Here is a 26,273-nt window from a genome sequence, read left to right on the forward strand (position 1 = left end):
TGATCATGTGAATGGTGAGGAATCAGCCCAGAACTACACGGGATGATCTTGTCAATGATCTCAAGGCAGCTGGGACCATAGTCACCAAGAAAACAATTGGTAACACACTACGCCGTGAAGGACTGAAATCCTGTAGCGCCCGCAAGGTCCCCCTGCTCAAGAAAGCACATATACAGGCCCATCTGAAGTTTACCAATGAACATCTGAATGATTCAGAGGAGAACTGGGTGAATATGTTTTGGTCAGATGAGACCAATCAAGCTCTTTGGCATCAACTCAACTCGTGGAGGAGGAGGAATGCTGCCTATGACACCAAGAACAAACATGGAGGTGGAAACATTATGCTTTGGGGGTGTTTTTCTGCTAAGGGGACAGGACAACTTCACTGCATCAAAGGGACAATGGACGGGGCCATGTACCGTCAAATCTTGGGTGAGAACATTCTTCCCTCATGCCAGGGCATTGAAAAGGGGTTGTGGATGGGTATTCCAGCATGACAATGACCCAAAACACACGGCCAAGGCAACAAACGAGTGGCTCAAGAAGAAGCACATTAAGGTCCTGGAGTGGCCTAGCCAGTCTCCAGACCTTAATTCCATAGAAAATCTGTGGAGGGAGCTGAAGGTTCGAGTTGCCAAACGTCAGCCTCGAAACCTTAATGACTTGGAGAAGATCTGCAAAGAGGAGTGGGACAAAATCCCTCCTGAGATGTGTGCAAACCTGGTGGCCAACTACAAGAAACGTCTCACCTCTGTGATTGCCAACAAGGGTTTTGCCACCAAGTACTAAGTCATGTTTTTCAGAGGGGTCAAATACTTATTTCCAGCATTAAAATGCAAATCATTTCATAACATTTTTGACATGCGTTTTTCTGGATGTTTTTGTTGTTATTCTGTCTCTCCCTGTTCAAATAAACCTACCATTAAAATTATAGACTGATCATTTCTTTGTCAGTGGGCAAACGTACAAAATCAGCAGGGAATCAAATACTTTTTTCCCTCACTGTATTGATATAGTGTAACGATTAGAGTTCAACTGACAAAAACAGCTCTGACAGACTAGGCCCCAACTTTCTGTGGTACTGTAGATTAATTGCAGCAGTGTTGCACTCAAACATTTGATATGAAAACAGAATGGATGCACAATGCTACTGCTAAGGAAGAACACTGTGCTTACGATAAAGATGATGGCTAGAGGGTCACAACCATTGGTCAATTGGGGCAACTCGTTTCAATGTATTAAAGAAAAGAGTGCAGGGGCATCAACATGGGAATAAGAGTTGACTTTATGTCTCTGTCCCAAATGACACCCCATTCCCTATTTTGTCATGTGTTTTGCCCAGGAGCCATATGGTTCTGGTCAAAAGTAGTGCACTATATAGGGAATAGAACGCTGCCTCTGTAGTGGAATCCCAACCCACTGTGGATTTGACATTCTGATGAAGGCAAAGCAAGAAAGGGATACATGAGATGCTGTCGCTACCTCGCTCTCCAACCAAGGTGCATGGATAGAGGAGTAAACTGAAGGGAAGAGAATATTCAGGCACTCTTTCAGAAATAATAAAGAAGCATTTCTGAAATCTACTTCCATTGTCCTCCAAGAGCGGCTGGACAGTCTCCTTGTGTTTCACAGTAAGGGAAGAATTCCTTCATATGTTATAGTATCTAGTACCTATTGACGAACCCATACCAGGCAGTCATTACCTAAGGATGTCATTATTCTACCCTCAACTAGACTGCCTCGTTTCGGAGTCAATACTTGGAAGACCACAAAATAGACTTGTTACAAACAAGCTTTTATTTAAAGGTATATAAAAAAAAAAAATACAGCACAAGAAGTCCAGGCAAACTAAGGTGGTTACAGAAATGGAAGATATCCTGTTATCTTTCCTACTTTAATTGAGGCAAGTCAGTGATGCTCTCATGGAGGTTGCAGATCACAATTATGTACATTAAAAAACGAGCACAAAAGTACATTTCTCAGGAGGGTGGATGCACTGTCAAGTGTAAGTAAGAATGTTGGGTTGAGTCGCGATTCTCCACCCTTCTTCCGAAGTGTGCACTTGCAAACCTTCTCGCATGGATTTTTACAATGGTGGAAACTCCCTCCAACCAATACTTACACACCACTCCTATGCTTTTAAACAAGTGGAGTGTGCAAGTACACACTTTGGGTAGTATCCTTAACCATCACACCTCAACAGACATCACTCTCTCTGCTCCATCTTGACTTTAGGAGGTTTCAGGAACGACCGGGGTTTCTTCTCTTTTTTAGCCTTGCTTTTGCCTGCCTGGAAACTCCTCCAACTATCCACTCGGCCATCCCTTGTTTCCTTGTGACAAAATGGCAAAAGATGTAAGGTATAGTCAGCGATGCATGAAGTAAACCGCAATATCGGGACGACTTCTACAACAACTATGAGTATCTGCAGTTTACCCTGCTGCTGGTGGTAACGCCATATCCCTGAATCTCAGTTATACAGCTGAAGAGCCAGAAGCTATTCAACACTAGGTACTTCGTCCCTCCTCATCCCAGCTTATTTTGGGTGATGTTGATCAAAGTTTACTGCTCAAAATATAATTTTCACTCAAATGTAATTACAACCTTTTTTCAACATACCTCAAAGTTTTTCTGCCATTCTCTCTCTCTCTTAGCTTTCTCTGCCGTCTCAATTTCTTCCTCTCTTGCCCTTTTCCTGAGGAGAAAAATAACATGAAACATTGAATGGTATTCCCTCCTTATGGACACCAAAAGACCACAGACATTCTGAGGGCCATGTATTCCTAGAATTCTCCCCAAAATATTTGACAAGTATTACAAACAATACCCACCTTCCATGCAATAACATTGAGTGTTCTGTGCTGATATGTTCTGTATTTCAACGATATACCTCCAAATGCTTCATGTACAATATTCAGTTGACTGAAATGGCACTGTTACCGTTCATGCATGTCCTTGGCATCCCTTTCCTTCCTCTTGATTTCAAGCTCTGCAAACAGCTTCATAGTCTGCTTGTACACCGCCTGTCTGAACTGAGGGTTAGATCAAGAGAAGTGGTTTCCTTAGTAAAATAACAATAAGCCCAATATTAAAACAAACAGACTTACATCTGTTACAAATTATATTTAACCACTTGTCAATACCATTTCTGGGTCATCCTCCTCCACGAATTGAGGCTTCCCATCCTTCTTCAGCTGTTTCTTCTTCTCTTTCATCTGTTGCAATGGAAGATGCCACATCACATGACACTTTTACTACAAAACATGAATTTTAAAACTGTAATAGTAGCATCAATACTATTAATACAATTGTACAGTAAATATATGTCCCAAATGGCACCCTATTCTCTTTATAGTGCACCCTATGGGTCATGGTCAAAAGTAGTGCACTATATAGGGAATAGGGTGCCATTTGGGTAGCTACCTATGAGACGTGTGAACAGAGGGACAGGCAGTCAGTTACTCACATTATGCTCAACATATTCCCTTCCTGCTTGGATTACATCAACTGCCCTCTTCTTCTGTTCCGGGTCCAGCAGGTTTTTGTATGCCTTGTCCACAGCTAGAAATACAGTGGGATTGGGGTTGTTAAGAACTCTTTGAATGTATTCGGCTAACGGATGTAGACATATTGTGCCTGCGTTCATATTTCTACCTTCAAAGGCTAGTTGTGCTCTGTCTGGATCATCCTGGTTCTTGTCTGGATGGACCAAGATGGACAACTGAAATGGAAGGAGAAAAATAGTTAGCTTTTGTCAGTGTGAGAATCAATTATAAAGTTTATTCATTATATTCACAGGATATGTTGGTGTGTAAACAGTGCAATGAAACGCTTATTTGCAAGCTACTTCTCAACAGTGCAGTGAAATAAGTACAAATAAAAATAAACAATAATACAAGAAAATAAGTGATAGGCGCCAGAGACGTTAGATCGGGTTCAAGTCCGGGCTCTGGCTGGGCCACTCAAGGACTTTCAGAGACTTGTCCCGAAGCCACTCCTGCGTTGTCCTGTTGGAAGGTGAACCTTCACCCCAGTCTGAGGTCCTAGGCACTCTGGAGCAGGTTTTCATCAAGGATCTCTCTGTACTTTGCTCCGTTCATCTTTCCCTCGATCCTGATTAGTCTCCATGTCCCTGCCGCTGAAAGACATCCCCACGGCATGATGCTGCCACCACCATGCTTCACCGTAGGGATGGTGCCAGGTTTCCTCCAGAAGTGATGCTTGGCATTCAGGACAAAGAGTTCAATCTTGGTTTCATCAGACCAGAGAATCTTGTTTCTCATGGTCAGAGTCCTTTAGGTGCATTTTGGCAAACTTCAAGTGGGCTGTCACGTGCCTTTTACTGAGGAGTGGCTTCCGTCTGGCCACTCTACCATAAAGGCCTTATTGGTGGAGTGCTGCAGAGATGGTTGTCCTTCTGGAAGGTTCTCCCATCTCCACAGAGGAACTCTGGAGCTCTGTCAGAGTGACCATCGGGTTCTTGGTCACTTCCCTTACCAAGGCCCTTCTCCCCCGTTTGCTCAGTTTGGCCGGGCGGCAAGCTCTAGGAATAGTCATGGTGGTTCTAAACTTCTTCCATTTAAGAACGTTTCATTCATAATGACATAAGATTGTTGTTAGCTTTCTAAATTATAATGTGTGCGACTAAAACCAACGCAGCAACCATTTTACTGCGTGAACGTTTTCAGTCATGCCATTTGCAGTTGAAATATAGCTAATACATTTTGTATTGAATGACAGTGTAATTTACATCAGGGGCACAACTTTCACTGGGGATGAGGGGGACATGTCCCCCCCACATTCAGAAATTGCATTTTTGTCCCTAGTTTTATCATTTAAATGTGATACAAAACCAGGCAACAGTGTTCTTTAGGACCATGCGGACGCCACCGAGCGGTCGGGTAGGCAGTTTGGAGTGGTTATCCGACTGGATAAAAAATGTAATACAAATAAAAAGTTGTCCACTCCACTTCTAAAACCAAAGTTGCGCCCCTGATTTACATTATGGTTTCAGTAAGAAAACATTGTCCTAAAAAATAGCTAGCATGTGCTTGTCGTAACAAGCTCTCATTGGGTTTCCACTAGTTACTATAGCCACAAAGTCACAATTGGCTATATCGTAAAGAAATCATGCTTTTTTGGTCTTATTTGAAGGTTAGACATGAGGTTAACAGTGTGGTAACAAGGTTAGATTTAAAATCACATTTTAAGAAGAGAAATTGTAGAAATAGGTGGGGTTTATGACGTTGTGGCTGTGGTAACTAGTGACGACCATCATTGCTAGGTTGCCATAAAGTGTTTCTTTACATGACCTTTGACTGTTGTAAAGCGCTGTAATGAATCTACTCAATACAAATGCTGACATCTAGTGGTGACACCACAAACTGCAAGTTACACCATTTCACTGCATAGGTTGTGAACAGCGCAGCTTCAGATTTACTTTGAGACAAAGGTTAATTAATTCAGCCCTTCTTGTTAATAAATGTGCTTGTGGTGTTTCAGCACATATACTTCTGGATTCTTATCCACTGCCAGACAAACCTTTACGTTGTACCTAAGAAGGTCAACTGAACAAGTGTTTTGTATTTACATTCGTAGTTATAGAGGATATCGTTGCTTTTGGTGGTCATCATGTAAACCACAAATAAAAAAATTTAATAATGTTAATTTTAATATTTAGTTAAGAAATCATAATTTAGAGTATCTGTTCATCTTTTGGCACATCAATGGTGTTAAAAAGGTATTTTTCATTCGACCTCAAAAAAACTATAATCGGCAGATATTTCGATAATCTGACTTTTGCCTCCCTAAAATCGATATCGGACCCAAAACGTCCATATCGGTCAGGCTTTTTATTTGCAGTAACTTCTTTGTTGTTGTAATATCTATCGCAAACGGACGTGGCTGTTTCACCATTAAGGCTTTCAGTTTTAAGATATATTTTTTAATTTTACCTTTATTTAGTCAAGTTAAGAACAAATTCTTATTTACAATGACGGCCTACACCGGCCAAACAAGCCTGGAATAGAACCAGGGGGTCTGTAGTGACGCCTCAAGCACTGAGATGCAGTGCCTTAGACCACTGCGCTACTCGGGATGGGAAATATAAACTATAGAATATACAGTATGTACTATGACATGTACTATGTCAATATGACCGTTATGTACAGTAGATAAAGTGATCAGTACTAATAAATAAAAGCAGCAGTGATGGTAGTGAGTGAAGTGTGTGTGTGCATGTAAGCTATCAAGGAATCTGTTGGTCCAAGATCAGATACTCCGGTACCTTCTGTCAGAGATGTAGTATACCTACCGCTCGGAATCTCTTCTTCAACTCCTCATCTGTTGCCTCTGGATCGATTTGTAACACCTGAAATTTAAATTAGGCATCTCACTAAAAGCAAAGTTGACACTGCATAGCCTAAGCAACACAGATGTCAGTAAAATACCTATTTACATCAAGCGATCCAAACCTCTTGACAGTCGCTGGTGTTGTACAAAGGATGTTACACTACCCCTTTTCCTTTGAGAAACACTCTTGCACTTTATCATCTTGCCCAGACACAATGGTCACACAACGTTAAAGCCATTTAACTTCTGACACCAATAGAGCACCTTCAGCAATGATCTCAAACGGGTTGAAACCTGCAACGATGCATGTCAGCACCTTTAGCAATGATCTCAAACGGGTTGAAACCTGCAACGATGCATGTCAGCACAACACCTAAGTCATTATGCCAAGAGGCCTGAACTTCTTGATGAGGTCGCTGGTGTTGTACTAAGGACCCTTCAATGCAGTTCTACATATCAATCTTGTTACAATAATAACAGATCAACTACAGCTGCATGTGACAGGAACTAGCCACTTACCTCAAAGGGGTTTAAATTGAAGTAGGACGACCCAGGTCTGAGCAGCCTGACTATTTGCTGCTTCGAGGTTAGCACAGAGTCTCTTTTCTCTATCTGCTTTACCTGTTGGACAAGGTCATGTCATATTAGGTAAGGTCACAGAAGTTCACTCGTGGACATTTACATAATCTTGATCCCTCTCACTAGCCAGCTGGCATTATCTGTCAGGACTCATGAGTCCACTTGGGGAAGGTTGGATAGACGGAACTGAGCATGTTTACATTCATGCCAGAGCACTAGCCAGCAGATCCGACAGGCTTCCAGCGTAGATTAATGCTGTGTTTACATGGTACGCATTAGACGGCAAACCGGATGTCATTGTTTTCAATGAGAGCACGACGGTAAATGCCGTTGAGGCTGGCGGTGAATACCATCAGCCGCTACGGAAGACACTATGCCGACTGGTATGACAGCTTTTGCATACCTCGTCTAAACACAGCATAAAACACCACGGAGTGAGATTAACACTGACAGCGTTATTGGTTTTGGTACACCAGAAGAACATTCATTCCCATTGGAACGCTGCATTTGCCTTGCAGCATTGTGTTGCAGTACGTTCTGCGTGGTATACATTGGATTTATCAAACATATGAATCAAATTATATACATAGATGGGACAGAAATGGTAGCAGAATGTGAATGTTGCTCACATATCCAGATGATAATGTGTACCATTTTGCACAATGACACTGCTCTGGTACGTTTTCCAAGCCATATCTCGCGCTGGCTCTGCAGTGTCTTAATCTACACAGGAAGCCTGTAAGACCCTAGTACAGCTGTAAACAAGCAGGTCGGATCTGCTGCTAGCTAGAGCACGTAGTGTAATAAAGGCTTCTGACGAATACGTTGGGGGCGTATCCCATAAGTGAAATACCGAAACGAATACTTGAAAGAGAACAGACCAAGTACAAACATTTCACCACTGTTTAAGAAAGCGAAACAAAATTAATCTACACTGACAAAACAAAATAGTGGTTTACCAAACTATATGCGTATTAGGATCACAAAGAAGTGTTCTGGCGAATCAACAACACAGCTGTTAGTGTTAGCAATTGCTAGCTAGTAAATGCACACCATGTTATACGAGCTAACTAGTGTCAGCTACTGAGCTAGCTAACGTTAGCCTCTCGAGCTTTTTAGCCAGCAGATGCTTATAGGCCCCATAAATACAAATCCAGAGCATTAATGATCGGAATTTGTCAAATCTATAGCATTAGGTTACATAACACATTGAGTAGCATATATTTCCTAAACGTATCCTACCTCTGTGTAGAAATGATTGAATAAATCATCCGGACCACTTTGGGCAGAGGGCTCTCCTCCAGCAGCCGCCATCTCGGCTTCATTCATCTGACGTCACAACATCCACTATCACATGACTCAATGCAGTTTTTTTGCGCGCAAATACACACAAAAAAATAGGGACCTTCAATAAACATTACGGGCCGATTTCACAGACACAGATTAAGCCTAGTCCTCGACAAAAAATGATTTTAATGGAGAATCTCCATTGAGAATGCTTTTTAGTTCTGGACTAGGCTTAATCTGTCTCTGGGAAACCGGCCCTACATGTCAATCAAATATATAATACATAAAGATTTGTGATCGCTAATAGTACAGGTCAGGTTTCATGTTGCCCTTTGAATTATTTTCCAAACCATTCAATAAACTGCATAAAACATGGCTAGTTGATGTAAAAGCTTCACTATAAAATTGACAATACTTTGAACATTATTCTATTTTTTAGTTGTTGTTGATTAAAACATAGAAATGGGCGAAAATATTTTTGGGTGCTCAAAAATATACCACATTTCCCTCATTTACCATTCACTGCCTGTGCACAGAAAAAGCCGTTTTCAATCGGACACATCGAAGTATATGCGCGTTCATGGGAAGGGAGCTCTCGTCAGATTCGGAGCCCGTGAAGTTTCCTCCACGCCAGTCCATAGAGAACGTCCTCTAGGTTGGGCAGTCCTGTACAGGACAGTCAACAGCTGCACGATCACCTACTAAATCCTTGTTGAAACATCGACTGCATGTCCGCAGTGTACTGCATCTGAGGCGGCAGAGGTTGAAATGAAAATCACTATCTTAATCATTGCTGCAAGTTATATAATTTTTTCTCCAAAATACGAGTTATGCTCATGTGTACTGTATGGAGAAATATCTTATAAACCCCCAGACAAATCTATTAAGAAACCTATTGGTCAGTCACCTGGTTTTGAATCCTCTTGATGATTCTATGGCTGATTTTTTATTTTATTTTTTTGCTGATGAAGAGTATGACAAGCAAGCCAACAACCAGAGCAAAGGTGACACTGGGCCACTCATGAAGTGCCCAGAACATGGCATCACCTCAAGCTCCATGGACAGATGTGTCCCGAAACGCCATTCCAACTTGGGATCACACCATCTCCGATAGTGTCCTCTTTTTCTTCTCTGGTCAAATGATGAGGTGTATGCTCATGAGAAACCAGAGTTTGTAAATTCAGATTTTTTTTTTTTTTTTTGTCATTTAGCAGACGCTCTTATCCAGAGCGACTTACAGTCATACCGGCCCCCCATGGGAATCGAACCCACAACCCTGGCATTGCAAACGCCATCCCTGCCGGCCAAACCCTCCCCTACCTTGGACGACGCTGGGCCAATTGTGCGCCGCCCCATGTCTCCCGGTCGCGGCCGGCTACGACAGAGCCTGGATTCGAACCAGGATCTCTAGTGGCACAGTTAGCACTGCGATGCAGTGCCTTAGACCACTGCGCCACTCGGGAGGTTAAGAAGACTTGAGAAGATGAAATTTCCACAACCTCAAACCCTTTTCTAAAATGTAAGCGCTAGACACAGGGGCCAGTATGAAAAATGTATGCACTCAGTAATTGTAAGTCGCTCTGGATAAGAGGGGTGGCGGCAGGTAGCTTAGTGGTTAAGAGCATTGTGCCAGTAACCGAAAGGTCGCTGGTTCTAATCCCCGAGCTGACTAGGTGAAAAATCTGTCGATGTGTCCTTGAGCAAGGCACTTAACCCTAATTGCTCCAGTAAGTCGCTCTGGATAAGAGCATCTGCTAAATGTAAAATGACAAATTATTTACATTTAAGTCATTTAGCAAATGCTCTTATCCAGAAAGACTTACAGTAGCGAGTGCATCCATTTTTTGTACTGGTCCCCCATGAGAATCAAACCCTGGCGTTGCAAGCGCCATGCTCTACCAACTGAGCCACACAGGTCCCAGTGTCATATAGGTGTACATGTTCAATGGAAAAGGGCACTGTCACTTTTTGTCAAGTCATATCCCACCTTTCACATACATCAACACCAGTCTTGAAATCCCAAAGTATAACAAGAGTCAATTTACTTGACCCCAAAAAATGTCTGCCTACATTTTCAATGCAAAACATGGTCCAACGTTCCCCTCATATTTCATAGTCTCTGCCGGGTCTCCGGCTGGTGTCCAAGCAGGCTGTCGGGAGGAGGAGCCAGAGCGACAGTGGTGGTGACGGTGCCTGTCGCGGACGGCTCTCTTGGCCTCCTACAGGGTCTCCAGGCGCTGGATGACCTCTCTCACCCGTGCGGCCAGGCTCTCCTTAAGGTCCAGGCCTTGATGTAGCTGCTTAGACAGGGAGTCTGCCTCTGACCACTCCTGCATAGGGATGTGGAAAACATTAAATCACCAGAACAAATCCACAGATTAATCAGTGCAACTCAGTGTCCATACAAATAAATATAATTTATAAAAGATAAAGATTTTATATTGAAAAATATTATTTTCACCTTCCATTTCTGTAAGCATGGTAGCCAGCAGCAGCCATGACAGACCAGCATCAGAGACAATAGGTATGGGGACAGGAAGATCAACATAGTAGAGTAGCCTTGGAGTCTTTTCATCAGCCTGGGCTCGCAAATATGCCACGAGTTCATCAGGGGAGATGTCTATGCCCACTGTGGCCCAGGCTGAAAGTTTGGGAAAAAAATAAGGTCTCCTTAGGGGGAGGGCTGTAAAAGAGCCACAGAGAACGCCATAATCAACCAATATCAGACATTCCTGTGAAACATAGCATAGGTTTGGCAACACCTCAATGGAATCTAAAAAAAAATATGGAATGCTAGGTTATCAATGGAATCCTACTGGAATATTCTATGCAAATATCAGTGAATGATTGACATCACATATCTCAGAGCATCTTCAATGGATTTACTTTAAAATACTGTAATATAAATTAAGGGCTCCGATTTCAAATGTTATAGATGAATAATACACAACCGAATAGAAAAAGAACAAATGACACCTTACCCATAAGTCTACTCCATTTGTATGAACCTAACTGGTCCACAGGTAGGGCAGGGTGAGGGCTAGCTTGAGGGAAGCTCCCCTACAGTCTGGTGACAGAAGCAACATATAAAACACAACTACTCTTATTAAATAGCATCCTTTTGATATACCTTCAATTAGACATTAATACAAAGCTAAATTGTGGGCAACATGAATACAATTTGCTTGTGCGATAAGGCACACCTGTGAAACAAATACAGACACTGCTCTCTTGTGGATTTGAAATGTAAATACCAATTTCCAGGCACCGTCTTGTCTATCGCTTGCCCAGCCGTTGACTAAATTGTAATCTTCAAATGCATTGGGATCAGTGTAGTTATCAATTACCACAGTAGTAACAGGTATCCATCATACAGAAGGTCAATGTCAGATTTTATAATTGCCCAATAAAACATATGCTTTGTCATTTAAAAAAAAGGAATTCTAGTCCCCCTTGCTTTCCTTGAGCAAGTTGCCTTGAGATTAAGACAATAAATCCTTTTTCAAAAGAATGTGGCATGGGGACAGCTGAAGCGATTATCACAATGGGGTGTCGCTAAGGCTTGCATCCCAAATGGCACCCTATTCCCCATGTAGTGCACTGCTTTTGACCAGGGCCCTATGGGCTGTTTAAAAGTAGTGAATTGGGTGCCATTTTAGACGCAGCCTAAGTGACAGGTGTTCGTTTGGTTTGGAGGTTTAGGCCCATCTCCTTTATAAAAGCCTAGTGTCTGACTGTCTGCTTTTGTCCACTTCATTCCGTGCATTAAAAAGTCTAATCTGCTTCGGAGTAATGTGGCCAAATGGCTTTAATACTATTGTGACCTACCACCCACTCCTTGGTCAATCAGGATGACTAGGCTACATCCCAACTTCAAATCTGGAGAAAGTAATTGTCTTGTCTAGATTTATAATAACAATGCAATTATTTAGAAGCTTCATTACCCTAGTTTGAGGATGCAAGGATTGATATCCACAAAAATAATCAATTTAAATGTAGGCCTACATCATTCACAATAGTATATTATTAGCAACAATAACAAGCATGGCATGACTTCAGCTGGAAATCGCTCCCCTTTGATTTTAGTCGCAGCTGTAGGCGAGGAGAGACAGTACTCTAAACTAGCTCACCCGGGCCTTTTGTAAGGAACACAGTTCAGGGTGAGTTCGTTCCTCACTCAAGCGATGCCGCTCTTGCTTCACCACCTGGGTAAGTTGGAATAAAAGGACAAAACATAAAAGACTAATAATAATAATAATATCATGGGACCAAAGGCATTTACTATTAGCAGCAGGGCTTGAAGGGTCATTGCTACCGCAGCAAAAGACAAAACGTACAGCAGCAGCACAGACGTTACTTCTGATAAATTGCGTGTTTATTTTCTTTTACTGTGTAATTGGGCCTCATGGTGTTTGAGAGGAGGTGAGTTGCAACTGATCCAGTGCTTTCAGGGAAGGGGAATGCATTTAAATTCTTGGTTGTTCTGGTCTTGATGTAGAGTCCAATGTAAAAGATTGTGAGGTAGAAAAATCTGCATCGGTGTACAAATGTACAACTATTATGTTAATTTCATTTGTATATCTTTTAACTTTCATCAGATCATCATAAGAGGGTGGGATATCCTGGAAAATAAAGGGTTATAATCCTTTTTTTATTCAGTCATTCAAACATTTGTGCTCTCTGACATCCAGTCTTTAGGTATGACAATTTAATCGTCTCTTGATTTATTCTTTGAGCAAAAAGCAGACAAAATATTTTTTCAAATGTGAAATTTGAGGTAGGATTAGAAGTAGACTCATATACTGAATGACACCATTGAATTTGAAGGTATCTGACAATTGAATGATGCTCAACTGAGTTTTATTGAAATGGAACAAAGGTAAAAGTTATAAATACAAACATCAGAGAACAAACTGATATGGCTTTTAAGGTAAGCCAAATTCTAACGGCAAGTTCAAAGAAAACACGAAGTTATATAATAATATAAGTTTAAAAAAACACAATTGATCTACCTCTAGAAATGCTAGACATACACTTTTAACGTTACAAAACTTTTAAATGCCCTCCTTCCTGTGGATTTTCTCCATCACGGCAAAAAAATGAATATGAAGCTCTAGCCATAAGCAATTATTTACAAGCAAGTCCCTATGCTACTATTAGAAACCAGAAATAAGGGGAATACAGGAAGGGGAGGGAGGGGCTTGGACACAAACTTTCCTGCAAGGCAATATCATGATTTTAACGGCCTCTCAGACTTTTGAAAATGAATGTCCACATTTAAAATGCTCATTGTTGGCTTTAAAATAAACAAATAAAATGTTGGAAGGTAAAAGTGATGTGCGTTTTAAGACATACGTCCCATGTAACCGTAAGAAATGATTCAGCAAAACGGTTACATTCACATTTTCAGGCCAAAATGCAATTCCAGCCAATCATGTTGTGCCAATTCTGGGGGTCTTTCCATTTTTTCTCTCAGGGAAATATCTACCCCCTCGCCCCCCCCATGAGGGATGAAGAATAAAAAGTCAAAAAAACAAAACAAAAAGTAAAAAACATTACGTTTTTACTCTGTCTTTTTATTTTATTTTGCCAAATACCGTTTTTGATGCGTCTACTTCCACTGCTGCCCATAAGAATCCTGTGAAAACTCCAGGGTGTCATTACTGTAACCATAGTTACCAGAATAGTCGGCCCCTTGCTGCAGGGGCTGCTGGGCGATGGGCTGAGACCCCCAGTTCTGATGGTTGGTCTGCCGGCGCTTGGAGTCAGGCTGGTTGAAGACGTCCGCCTTCCTCTTCCCGCCCACATTGCCCCCGCGGTTCCCCCTGGCTCCTCGGGTACCGCGGCCCCTCTGTGGCTGGAAGGGTCCCCCCCGGCCCCCTCCTCTGCCACCCCTGGGCCCTCCGATGGGTGGCCCCCTCTGGGCATAGCCGCCTCGGCCCCGTGTGGGTGGTGCTCCGCGGGCCCTGGGTGGGGGCGGACCTCCCCTGCTTGGCCGGCTGCCACGGCCCCTCATGCTGTACACGTCGTCGTAACCGTAGTAGGGGTCCTCGTAACCCCCGCGGTAGTCGTGATAGTCATAGCCGTAGTAGTCATCGTAGTAGTCCTCGTAGCTGTAGTAGTCTGGGGGGTAGGCTGCGTAGCCACCGCCCCCTCGGCCACCACGGCCCCTACCTGGTGGAGGCATGCGTGGTGGTGGGTAATAATAATAGTCATCATACCTGCAGAATACAGGAACAACATATCAGCTTCAATGTAATCCCATGATGGGAGATTACTCAATTACTACTCAATTAGATATAACTGATATTAGTCAAGCACAGTTGCTTTCTGTGGCCTCACCCTGGGTTTCTGGTGGTCTGGCGCTGAGCCTGCCGCTCTTTCCTCTTCTTGTCTGGGGGCTTGGCCAGGACTATCTCAATCTCCTCTCCCCCAAGCTCCTTCCCATTCATTTCTGCCATTGCCTGAGAAAAGCAGCAAAAACATTATCACAGATACAAAGCAAGGTTAAAAAACACAGAAAACAAGGAGTATGTTTTTACCAAGAGTAACCCACCTTCACAGCTGCGTCCCTGTCCTCAAAGTGGACAAAGGCGTAGTCTTTGAGCTTCTTCACCCGCTCCAGCTTTCCAAACGCAGAGAAGGTCTTCTCCAGTAGCTCTTCTGTGACCGGGGTGGCCAGCTTCCTGACAAACAGGACTTTCACCTGATGACACAAACATTACAATTCAATTCCATATTGATCCCAGTTTATGCAGAAAGAGGTTATTTTAAGACAAGAAAAATTAGAGTGAGTGTGCTTGTGAGAGAGCGAGCGAGACATGACTCACCTTAGCCATGACATCTGGGTCGGGCTCAGCGACCGGGTCGGCCCACTCCACAGTGACCGGGTTCCCCCACACCTTCACCTTGCCGCTCATGAGGCGGCGGCGGGCCTGGGCTGCAGACTTGTGGTCCTCGTACTCCAGGAAACAGAAGCCACGGTTCTTCTTCTTGTCGTCTGGCTGGTGGTAGAGGATCACTTCCTGAAGCCCCTCTGGAGGAAGAACGAGAGACCTGAGTTACATAACTGATATCTGACCAATGATAAACCACAGAACATAAAACAATGTAAACCAAATTGGGGTGTCTACACTTTCACTGACCTGTGACTTTGCCGAAGTCCTCCAATATGCTCTCTCTGGTCTTGTTCTTTGGGATTGATCCGACAAACAGGCGGTTGTTTGCTACAGATACGCACACTCCAAGGTACTTCCCAGACCGGATTTCATAGTTATCACACTGAAAACAACAAGAGGAAAGATTGCTAGTCAGGGTTGATATGGAAGCTGGAAAAGGTCCTACGACTGGTCCAAAATGAAATATGTATCACATCTTGGGCAGGTTTCCCAGACAGATTAAGCCTAGCCCTAGACAAAAAAAAGCACACTTAATGGAGATTCTTTATTGAAAGTGATGTTTAGTCCAGGTCTAGGCTTCATCTGTGTCTGGGAAACCAGCCCCTTGGTTCTTTGAAGGTGAAGACTATTGACTGACTGCAGGGACTTACAAGTTTCACAGCCTCAGCTGCTGCATCCTTGCTGCAGAAGGTGATGAAGGCGTAGCCCCGGTTCTGACCCGACAGGGGGTCCATCATTAACCTCAGGTCCCAGATAGGGCCCGCCTTCTCAAACAGTGGCACCAGCTCATCTTCATACAGATCTCTGGGGATCTTTCCCACAAACACCTGAAGGCAGAAAACAGAGACTAGATCATTGAGGGTTCCACAATGTGATCGAATGAGCTCCTTTGATACTTTAGCAGGGGAAGACTACTGTAGTGTTGCTGTAAACCTCTGTTGACTTCCTTGGGACCACAGTCTTTCAAACTCCTTTATCTTCTCTATATCCGTCAAAGGCTTTGCCACGATGACCCTTTCAAATAACGTTACTTGAAAATGGTGCATCTCCGGCAGCTTTACCTCAGTTCCAATCCCAGGCTGTGCTCCTTGGAACACTTCCTCTGGTGGGGGCCCGCCGTATTTCCTCTGTCCCGTGGTGACGTCCAGGGTGTATCCGGTCTGCTCCAGCAGATCCTGGGGAACACATAGACATCAGCATAACCACTACAGAACTACACCACATGAGCGGGAACACACAAATTAAAGCCCCGGAAAAATTTTTTTTGACGGAAACTTCAATGGGCACAAACTGGTTGAATCAACGTTGTTTCAACGTAATTTGTCAACATATTGTGAAGTGGAAAGTACATAGAATTTTAAAATGTAAATGTTTGAGGGTGAAATTTAAAACCACAGGATGATATCACCATGGTTACCAATTTTCAACAGATAAACCTTGTAGTGTTGAATTTGCAGCTTTGAAACACAGATCTTCAACATCATATCCACTATCAGAAACAAAAAAACAATAGGCTGGGAGGCAGCTCATATGGGAGAGTTGGTCTCTCTACAGCTATCCCATTTGGTCTCCCATGCAGGGTGTTAACCAAACCCATCCATGTTTAGCTTTGATATTTGTCACCGATTACTACCAATGTGCTATCGTGAGACAGAGATCCTCTAAAAAAGGTGCAATATGCAGTTTGCCTAATTTCAGTTTGTGACAAAACCAGCAAGTGTAGAGAATCATCTAAACCTCTATGAAATATATTTTCAATAACCAAAAATATTGTATTTTCAGCTGTTTGAAGCTGGTGTCCAAAACCGAAAGTAAAAGACGCGAAAAAGAAAGAGCACATAGAACAGATCTACCGCTTCATTTCAATGACAATTACAGATCTTTAACCCACATGGGTCGGGTCTCCCAAAAAGAGAGAGAGAGATATACAGTGAGGAAAAAAGTAATTATTTGATCCCCTGCTGTACGTACCACTGACAAAGACATGATCAATCTATAATTTTAAAGGTAGGTTTATTTGAACAGTGAGAGACAGAATAACAACAACAAAATCCAGAAAAACGCATGTCAAAAATGTTATACATTGATTTGCATTTCAATGAGTGAAATAAGTATTTGACCCCTCTGCAAAACATGACTTAGTACTTGGTGGCAAAACCCTTGTTGGCAATCACAGAGGTCAGACGGTTCTTGTAGTTGGCCACCAAGTTTGCACACATCTCAGGAGGGATTTTGCCCCACTCCTCCTTGCAGATCTTCTCCAAGTCATTAAGGTTTCGAGCCTGACGTTTGGCAACTCCAACCTTCAGCTACACAGATTTTCTATGGGATTAAGGTTTGGAGACTAGTCTCCTGAGTGGCGCAGTGGTCTAAGGCACTGCATCGCAGTGCTAGCTGTGCCACTAGAGATCCTGGTTCGAATCCAGGCTCTGTCGCAGCCGGCCGCGACTGAGAGACTCATGGGCGGCGCACAATTGGCCTAGCGTTGTCCAGGGTAGGGGAGGGAATGGCCGGCAGGGATGTAGCTCAGTTGATAGAGCATGGCGTTTGCAACGCCAGGGTTGAGGGTTCGATTCCCACGGGGGACCAGTTTGAAAAAAAAAGAAAAGAAAAATATATATATATGTATTCACTAACTGTAAGTCGCTCTGGATAAGAGCGTCTGCTAAATGACTAAAATGTAAATGTAAAATGTAAAAATGAGACTGGCTAGGCCACTCCAGGACCTTAATGTGCTTCTTCTTGAGCCACTCCTTTGTTGCCTTGGCCGTGTGTTTTGGGTAATTGTCATGCTGGAATACCCATCCACAACCAATTTTCAATGCCCTGGCTGAGGGAAGGAGGTTCTCTCCCAAGATTTGACGATACATGGCGCCGTCCATCGTTCCTTTGATGCAGTGAAGTTGTCCTGTCCCCTTAGCAGAAAAACACCCCCAAAGCATAATGTTTCCACCTCCATGTTTGACAGTGGGGATGGTGTTCTTGGGGTCATAGGCAGCATTCCTCCTCCTCCAAACACAGCGAGTTGAGTTACATTTACATTTACGTCATTTAGCAGAGTTGATGCCAAAGAGCTCCATTTTGGTCTCATCTGACCACAACACTTTCACCCAGTTCTCCTCTGAATCATTCAGATGTTCATTGGCAAACTTCAGACGGGCCTGTATATGTGCTTTCTTGAGCAGGGGGACCTTGCAGGCGCTGCAGGATTTCAGTCCTTCATGGCGTAGTGTGTTACCAATTGTTTTCTTGGTGACTATGGTCCCAGCTGCCTTGAGATCATTGACAAGATCCTCCCGTGTAGTTCTGGGCTGATTCCTCACCGTTCTCATGATTATTGCAACGCCACGAGGTGAGATCTTCAATGGAGCCCGTGACCTTATTAATTCAGCCACTTAGATAACTAGCAAGTTAAACATAGGGGACGCCCTAACGCATAATTTTTTGTTTTTTCATACGGGAAAGAAAAGATAACGCATAAGAAATATCTTGCTGCGTTTGGTAAACGCAGATCTAAAATGCTTCTTATTTTCAGCATCAAACACATGTTGTGCGTCAGTTGTATGTACATTTACATACACTTATGCTTTTCTTAACAGAATAGCTAGTGTTTTTCAGTTTTCAAATCAATTTAAAATAGCCTATTATGGTTAATGGCTTTGGTGCCCTAGCGGATGGCCTTAGTGCCCTGGTAGATTGGGCACCTCTTGAAGGCCAAGTGGCCTTGCACCTTAAATCACAAAATTCCAGGCCTGATCAACATGGGCCATCATCCATGTGGACCGCTTTCGACACCTTGTAGTCCATGGCCCAACGAATTGAGGCTGTTCTGAGGGCAAAAGGGGGTGCAACTCAATATTAGAAAGGTGTTCCTAATGTTTTGTACACTCAGTACATGTGATCGTATACAAATGTAAGTACAGTTAGAAAATATATCTGTTTGGGCTTCTTGCGGTCAATTTGCAGTCTACAAATTATTTGTAATTATGTTCTGACCATCAGCTCAAGAAAAGAAAAAAAAATGGGTCCCGTGGCTGAATCTAATTGATGATCCTTGATATAGCCTATGTATGGTCTATATTATAAGATGTGCCATTAGCAATAAGCATTATCAACTGTAGCCCAACTGATGCAGCATAGTGGCTATAAATACATAGGCTGAAGTATGGGGTTTGTCAATCTGCATTTACCCCATTGGACAACATCCCAGGGCTTTTTCTGCATAGAAAAATCTTCGGTGGGCTGGAAAACCTTTTTCAGTGTAAAGTTAAACGACTAAAACCAGAGATAATGTATGTAGAAAAGATAAAGGACCTATATACACTATATATACAAAAGTATGTGGACACCCCTTCAAATGAGTGGATTCGGTTATTTTGGCCCGTTGCTGACAGGTGTATAAAAATCGAGCACACAGCAATGCAGTCTCCATAGACAAACATTGGCAGTAGAATGGCCTTACTGAAGAGCTCAGTGACTTTCCACGTGGCACAGTCATAGGATGCCACCTTTCCAAAAAGTCAGTTTGTCAAATTTCTGCCCTGCTAGAGCTTCCCCTGTCAAATGTAAGTGATGTTATTGTGAAGTGGAAACGTCTGAGCAACAACGGCTCAGCCGCGAAGTGGTAGACCACACAAGCTAGTAAAGAACAGAAAAGCCAAGACACTCTTTAAGCTAGCTCCCAATTCACAGCTTTATTGACTACGTTTTATGACCTGACGAAGATCCGTTTAGAATCGAAACGTAGTCAATAAAGCGGAGCATTGGGAGCTTACAGTGTGCAGGCCTTTCTGTTCTTTACTAGTATTCTTTACTAGCCCAGCACCTATGTTTTTAAGGATGTGCGTATGACCACAAACTTTTCTATAGGCCGCGTAAAAATAGTCTGTCCTCAGCTGCAACACTCACTACAGAGTTCCAAACTGCCTCTGAAAGCAACGTCAGCACAAGAACTGTTCATCTGGAGCTTAATGAAATGAGTTTACATGGCCGAGCAGCCGCACACAAGCCTAAGATCACCATGCGCAATGCCAAGCGTTAGCTGGAGTGGTGTAAAGCGTGCCGCCATTGGACTCTGGAGCAGTGGAAACGCATTGTCTGGAGTGATGAATCACGCTTCACCATCTGGCAGTCCGACAGACAAATCTGGGTTTGGCGGATGCCAGGAGAACGCTACCTGCCCGAATGCATAGTGCCAACTGTAGAGGAATGGAGGAGGAGGAATAATGGTCTGGGGCTGTTTTTCATGGTTCGGGCTAGGCCCCTTAGTTCCAGTGAAGGGAAATCTTAACGCTACAGCATATAATGACATTCTAGACGATTCTGGGCTTCCAACTTTGTGGCAACAGTTTGGGGAACGCCCTTTCCTGTTTCAGCATGACAATGCCCCCGTGCACAAAGTAAGGTCCATACAGAAATGCTTTGTAGAGATCAGTGTGGAAGAACTTGACTGGCCTGCACAGAGCCCTGACCTCAACCCCATCTAATTCATCTTTGGGATGAATTGGAATGCCGACTGTGTGCCTGACCTAATCGGCCAACATCAGTGCCCGACCTCACTAATGCTCATGGCTGAATGGAAACAAGTCCCCGCAGCAATGCTCCAACAATATGTAAGTCGCTCTGGATAAGAGCGTCTGCTAAATGACGTAAATGTAAAATGATGTAGTGGAAAGCCTTCCCAGAGGAGTGGAGGCTGTTATAGCAGCAAAGGCGGGACCAACTCCATATTAATGCCTGTGATTTTGGAATTAGATGTTCGACGAGCAGGTGTCCACAGACTTTTGGTCATGTAGTGTATTAAGATCATCTTTGAGAAGTAACAATCACCCAAATAAAAGCTAGACATTCAGGTAGAATCAAACACTTAAAAAATGTGGCAGTCGGGAGTATTTTTGTCATGGCATAGGGCCCCCATTTATTTTGTTATGTTTGAGTCACTCAGATAGGGAAAGGGGATATCTAGTCAGTTGCACAACTGAATCGATTCAACTGAAATGTGTCTTCCGCATTTAACCCAACCACTCTAAGTCAGAGCGGTGCGGGGGGCTTCCTTAACCAACGTCATCGGCGTCCATGTGTAGAATTGCAAGAAATTAGCTTTAAAACAGCTACATTTTCCCACCATGGTCAACAAGAGGGCCTCAAATTATAATTATTTACAATTATTATTCACTCAAAAAATATTTTTTGGGGTTTCTATTACAAAGTATGTCATTGCCCCTTTAGACACAGCAGAGCTCTTAAACCATGCTTGAAACTCTGGTTGTAACTGCCTTTATTTTTTACAATGCCACGTGCAATTGTATGAGTAGAGAAATAAACGTGGTAGCAATGGAAAGATGGGATCCACCTCTTTTTTTAACAAAGGCCAAAACGGCTTTCAAAAGGTTTTTTTCTCCCCAATTGCATTTAAATTAATTGTGCATCGACTGCTTGTAGGAATACATGTTTAACCCTCCCTGTGGGCCTCGAGAGGAATATTTATCTCGCATTGAACACACAACAACAAGCAGACTAGGTAAATAGGTAAACTATTCTACTATGGGGTTCTCAGATTTTGTTTTAATAACATTACATGGCAAAAATAGTAGAACAGAGCTGGGTTTCACAAACGCATCGTAGCACTAAGATCGTCCATCCGTTTTGGGAAACCCATCCCTATAAAGTATAGGCTTTGAATTGCTTTGCCAGCAGCCACAGTAGGCTACACACCACTGTTTGAGTTGAGCGCCACGGAGGTGCGCATTATAAAACTCTTTAATTCCCTTTATCTGAACATCGGCAAACAATCAGGCATGTCAGTTCAATGCACATGTTGGATTTTTGTTGTTGTAGAACAGACATGCTTTTGTTGGCTCATTAGGCTGTCATTGCCAAACCAGCCCCCAGAGATTTTTACTGTGGGTCTACACTGATTTTTCTATATTTAAGGACCTCTCCAGAATCCATATGATGGAAATCCATGGCAGTGACGGAGAACTTTAACCCCTGCAACTGAATCAACTTTCAAACAGCTTCATTTTACCTTGATCTTGGACTCATCAGGCCCCTTGGTGGATTCTTGTACTTTACTTCCTTGCTTTTCCCTCTGTCTGTACGTCTTCATGACTCCACAAAGGAAAGCACTTTTGTTCTGGAAAGCAAACCAAGGCACAGTTGATTCATGTATTGGAGTTATGAGCAGAGGAAAATGTATAGACCCCTCCATGTAAATGTCTTATGACTAATGATTCATCATACAAAATGACTTGCATTCATTCTCTTTCATTCCGCTCCCCTTGTAACTCACCTGCACATGGGACAGGTCACTTTCTTTGAACTGCAACAGTACAGACAGCGCTCCCTCTTCATTGAACTCCCGTAGAGCATCGATGGCCCTCTCGTCCAGGTCAGCATATGCCACCAACCCTGTGGGTACAAGACAGATTCCTACCATTAGAACCCGGCCTATCTTCACTTCATGGAACCTCAAGCAACATCATGCTTCTTTGGAAAATGCATTAGACTCAGCCATTGTTTGACAGATTCCCCACCGGTTGAGAATACATTGTCAAGACTCTCTGCCACTTTCTCCGGCAGTCCGGCATCGATGAGTATCTGGTAGTTCTCGGTGTGCTCGCATTCAGCGGTGACTTCCATAGGCTCCTCTTCCTCCCTCACCTGGGCAGAACTACCATTCACCTCAGCGGCAGCCATTCTCCTGAGAGAAAATAGACAAGACAAAAACAGGATTTCAGTTAGAATGTTCCACATTAGAACATACATTTGTTTCAGCTGCCTTTTACAGATCAAGACACTAGCAACTTGTATGGAACATAAACGTTCACTTTTCTAACATACATGGTTTAAATTTGATCATGCTGCAATAGGAACTTCTAGCTAAACCTCTGCAAGTATTCTAAATAGTTCAGCTAGCTAGTTCAGATTGGCGAAGATATTATAAATGCATTCGAAAAGCAGAACCATACATTTTAATGCAGGCAATGAGGTCTGAAAGATCAAATACCTGGGGACAAGTGAAAAGTAAATTTATATCGCGGGCAAGTTAGCTAGTGAACGCCAAAAGCCAGTAAACAAAAACAGTGATTAAGCTAGCTAGCCAGTCAAGTAAACAATGTTTTTGAAGCTAGCTTGGCTGGGTGGTGTGTCTTTTTTGGCTAGTACCGTCCCGCCCCCTTCCAATAGCTAGCTAGTTAGCTACATAGCTAGATGAATTCGACTGAATTCACAATTTGGAACATTTACAACCAGAAAAATAAACGTTTAACGTTAGATATACCAACATAAAAAACAACAACATAAAAGCCTGTATCAAAGTTCATGAACTTAGCCAAGCAAATAGCTAGCTAGCTAGCAGGGTTGGCTAAAGGCCTTGTTAGCTTGCTGGACACCTTTCAGAATTCAAACAAATCACCCGCCAAGAGGTGGAAGATGAATAATTCGCAAACGCTTACCTACCTTTTCCAGGTAAATAACAGTATCGTAAAATATATTTTGCAACTATTAACCAAAATAGTTATCCAATATGGTAAATATGAATAGTATGTTTGAGTCTACCCACGAGACAGTTTTCGAGACGGTCCAGTCGCTCGCAAAACGCCAGCACCACTCCGCGACGAAGAAGTACGCCCCCACCTAACTATGTAGCCCCTCACAATCGTAACCAATCGAAGTGGTTAATCCGGTATTGACATTACTTTCAACCAATAAAAAGTCCCATGTTACAAATTCATAATGAGCATATATTTGGATTTCGATACTGCACAATGCTGTGATTGAATTACAGCATAAACCGGACTGTGTGAAAACATCAGATTTATTTGAAATGGATGAGGAAGAGATGTGATTATTGTAATCAGTGTTAGAACTGGTTTTGATTTGATTGGGCTGCCTGTCACAGCTAAATGTGTGCAGTTCAAAGCTCACGCGTTGAAAAATATTGCACACCTGAAATTAAACGCTCATCTGTCATAATAAATAAATGTACCTGATTTCAAGATAAACATTCTACAGTGGTATTGAAAGGAATCACAAAAACCTCTCCTAGTTGGAATACAACTTTAATGCTTTATTAATGTTTTGAATGTAACTTCTATACATTTACATTTTAGTCATTTAGCAGACGCTCTTATCCAGAGCGACTTACAGTTAGTGGTAGTCCTCTGTAGCTCAATTGGTAGAGCATGGCGCTTGTAACGCCAGGGTAGTGGGTTCGATCCCCGGGCCCACCCATACGTAAAAATGTATGCACACATAACTGTAAGTCGCTTTGGATAAAAGCGTCTGCTAAATGGCTTATTATTATTATTATTAGTGAGTGCATACATATATATTTTTTCATATACAACTGCATACAGACACCAAATCAGGCAATGAGTGATATTTGGCATAATGTAAGCAGTGTGACTGGGACTGAAGACTGAGCTCAGTCATCATGTTTCAGCTTCTTGATTTTGCCCTTGTGACGGTCAATCTCACGCTGCAAACGCTCAATCTCGTTCTTGCTGTGGTCAATCTCCTCTTCATGGTGCTTCCGTAGGGCAGACAACTGCTCCTTCTCCTTCTGACTGAGGAGCGAGAGGGAGAGAAAAGGTTGGTTGATTTCTCAATGAGGCAAAAGTGAAACCAGGGGTGCATTCATTACGCCCATTATGTTGCTAAACGTTTTGCAACGGAAACAATTTACTCTTGCGTTCATGTGGGCTTAACATGAGCCATACGCGAGAAAGGGATTCTTCTTTACTATGATCATACATTGTCCACTGGGGTCAAAAGGCAAGAGCTTTGCATACCTTCCTCCAAAATGGATAGCCTGGTTCATAAGCATAGTAGTAATATGTCTGGTCATCCAGGTTACAAAAAGGATCCACTTACCGAAAATAACGCTCCTCCTCTGCAGCCTGCTTCTTTCCAAAGGCACCACCTGCCTCCCTCACCGAGCCTCCTCCACCCCCTCCCTTTCCTGCTCCTTTGCCCAGCTCACCCAGCTAGAGAGGGGAGAGAGATTTTTTTTATTTATCTCACAAATCACAGGCGGAATCTGAACTCGGGACTCCCACGGGCATAGCATAGCATTTATTAGACATCATCCATGGTTGGACTACGCCTTCATGGTGGTCCTACGGTCGTAGACAAATTCAAAATCCCCTTTCTGATTTCCTGACAAAACATATACAACACTGCCACATACTGAGTTACTTACTACAGTTCAAGATTGCGGTCTTGGCTTGTCTACAAGTTAACCAAAACAATAAAACGGAAACATGGTCAAACATTGGTAATATAAAATCGATCAATATAAAACAAACAGTACAAGGATTCTTTCGAGGAAATTGCTATCAGTTTTATTAGGCTACTTATTAGCTATGGGAGCTGCAACAAAATTAACCAGCAAGCTATACAAAACAACACAACTGTCAGTGCGTCATTTACATTTACCTGTTCGGATACCATCCTGAATTGGGTGGCAAAGAAGCCCCTAAAGTTGTATCTTAATAGCAGTCTCGCCATTACAATTTCTCAACTACGCAGATCAACAGTCCTACTGCAGCAGAAAGTACTTCGCTGTGTACTTTCAAATGCGGAAATGTGCAATGTCACAATGTGGGCGTGGCTAGAAAAACGATTTGCTGCCATCTAGCGACAGTGTGTGGAATCTTTGTTTTAATCATGTGAGCAAATGCCAGCATAATAGTGTACCACAGTGATTTGTAGTTTTGCATGATGTCTACTTTGACGCTAATTAGCATTTTCGAATCTGAGAGTAAATAGAGCCGAATATATTGATTAAAAGTCACCTTGTCCGAGAGAGATTTACATGGTTATCAAAACTTCACGCCAGGGCAAGCCTACACAAAACACAGTCCTTAATTGATGGGTTTCTAAAATCCACAATGGGAAAAATGAATGGTGAAAAAACGATTGGAACCATTTCCATGTTTGACCGCTAGGTTTTACGGGTATTATGACACCTCTACTATGGAGCTCTAAATGCCACTTCTCATGCTCTGATTCCGAGAAGAAGTAATACTTCCATTCTATCCGTCACCGTGTTTTCTGCACTGCAATGTAATCTAATGTAATCAAAGTCAGTCTTGCATTAATCATATTATTGTCCCTGTCACAGTGAACATTTGGCTGTGTGTAGGCTTGCTA

The 26,273-nt window shown here is 42.8% G+C and overlaps 3 protein-coding genes across 9 annotated transcripts; all 3 read right to left on the reverse strand.

The window, feature by feature from the left end:
* Positions 1-1,774: 1,774 nt before the first annotated feature.
* LOC121586326 (dnaJ homolog subfamily C member 8-like) lies at positions 1,775-8,973 on the reverse strand. 2 transcript variants are annotated; one of them, XM_041902937.2, is made up of 10 exons: positions 8,734-8,973; positions 8,173-8,259; positions 6,871-6,972; positions 6,314-6,370; positions 3,655-3,721; positions 3,467-3,561; positions 3,144-3,215; positions 2,941-3,032; positions 2,620-2,695; positions 1,775-2,332 (listed from the first exon to the last, which is right to left on the reverse strand). In XM_041902937.2, exons 1-10 carry the CDS (start codon positions 8,734-8,736, stop codon positions 2,207-2,209), a joined length of 777 nt encoding a protein of 258 aa, XP_041758871.1. In that variant the 5' UTR covers positions 8,737-8,973; the 3' UTR covers positions 1,775-2,206. The 2 variants fall into 2 exon arrangements, with proteins under 2 accessions (XP_041758871.1, XP_041758872.1); XM_041902938.2 differs by lacking the exon at positions 8,734-8,973 and having other exon boundaries at positions 8,173-8,277.
* Positions 8,974-9,984: 1,011 nt separating this feature from the next.
* Positions 9,985-23,740, reverse strand: LOC121586327 (heterogeneous nuclear ribonucleoprotein R-like). 6 transcript variants are annotated; one of them, XM_045226309.1, is made up of 15 exons: positions 23,577-23,727; positions 22,652-22,818; positions 22,408-22,526; positions 22,144-22,251; positions 16,178-16,291; positions 15,767-15,943; positions 15,363-15,498; positions 15,048-15,253; positions 14,774-14,923; positions 14,560-14,681; positions 13,897-14,438; positions 12,348-12,422; positions 11,199-11,284; positions 10,679-10,858; positions 9,985-10,547 (listed from the first exon to the last, which is right to left on the reverse strand). In XM_045226309.1, exons 2-12 carry the CDS (start codon positions 22,812-22,814, stop codon positions 12,391-12,393), a joined length of 1,869 nt encoding a protein of 622 aa, XP_045082244.1. In that variant the 5' UTR covers positions 22,815-22,818; positions 23,577-23,727; the 3' UTR covers positions 9,985-10,547; positions 10,679-10,858; positions 11,199-11,284; positions 12,348-12,390. The 6 variants fall into 6 exon arrangements, with proteins under 6 accessions (XP_045082244.1, XP_045082245.1, XP_045082243.1 ...); XM_045226310.1 differs by lacking the exons at positions 9,985-10,547; positions 10,679-10,858 and adding an exon at positions 10,883-10,900; XM_045226308.1 differs by lacking the exons at positions 9,985-10,547; positions 10,679-10,858; positions 11,199-11,284; positions 12,348-12,422 and having other exon boundaries at positions 13,061-14,438; positions 23,680-23,740.
* A 643-nt stretch (positions 23,741-24,383) lies between these two features.
* On the reverse strand, positions 24,384-25,703 carry atp5if1a (ATP synthase inhibitory factor subunit 1a). Its single transcript, XM_041902939.2, has 3 exons — positions 25,557-25,703; positions 24,993-25,105; positions 24,384-24,685 (listed from the first exon to the last, which is right to left on the reverse strand). Exons 1-3 carry the CDS (start codon positions 25,626-25,628, stop codon positions 24,544-24,546), a joined length of 327 nt encoding a protein of 108 aa, XP_041758873.1. The 5' UTR covers positions 25,629-25,703; the 3' UTR covers positions 24,384-24,543.
* Positions 25,704-26,273: the final 570 nt, after the last annotated feature.

Source organism: Coregonus clupeaformis, chromosome 17 (assembly GCF_020615455.1).
Source record: "Coregonus clupeaformis isolate EN_2021a chromosome 17, ASM2061545v1, whole genome shotgun sequence".
In the NCBI taxonomy this organism is placed as follows: Eukaryota; Metazoa; Chordata; class Actinopteri; order Salmoniformes; family Salmonidae; genus Coregonus; species Coregonus clupeaformis.

Bases quoted from the DNA above. Each gene is read 5' to 3' on its own strand.
- LOC121586326 (XM_041902937.2), bottom strand. The intron at 3,033-3,143 runs GTATTGACAAGT...TCTAACCCTCAG, and splicing joins AGGAGGATGACCCAGAAATG to TTCAGACAGGCGGTGTACAA. The intron at 2,333-2,619 runs GTATGTTGAAAA...TTTTGTCACAAG, and splicing joins AATGGCAGAAAAACTTTGAG to GAAACAAGGGATGGCCGAGT.
- LOC121586327 (XM_045226308.1), bottom strand. From the start codon at position 22,814: ATGGCTGCCGCTGAGGTGAATGGTAGTTCTGCCCAGGTGAGGGAGGAA. The intron at 15,944-16,177 runs GTAAAGCTGCCG...TTCTGCCTTCAG, and splicing joins AGCCTGGGATTGGAACTGAG to GTGTTTGTGGGAAAGATCCC. The intron at 14,439-14,559 runs GTGAGGCCACAG...TGTATTCTGCAG, and splicing joins CAGACCACCAGAAACCCAGG to GTATGATGACTATTATTATT.
- atp5if1a (XM_041902939.2), bottom strand. From the start codon at position 25,628: ATGGCGAGACTGCTATTAAGATACAACTTTAGGGGCTTCTTTGCCACC. The intron at 25,106-25,556 runs GTAAATGTAAAT...TCCCCTCTCTAG, and splicing joins TCAGGATGGTATCCGAACAG to CTGGGTGAGCTGGGCAAAGG. The intron at 24,686-24,992 runs GTAAGTGGATCC...CTCGCTCCTCAG, and splicing joins GAGGAGGAGCGTTATTTTCG to TCAGAAGGAGAAGGAGCAGT.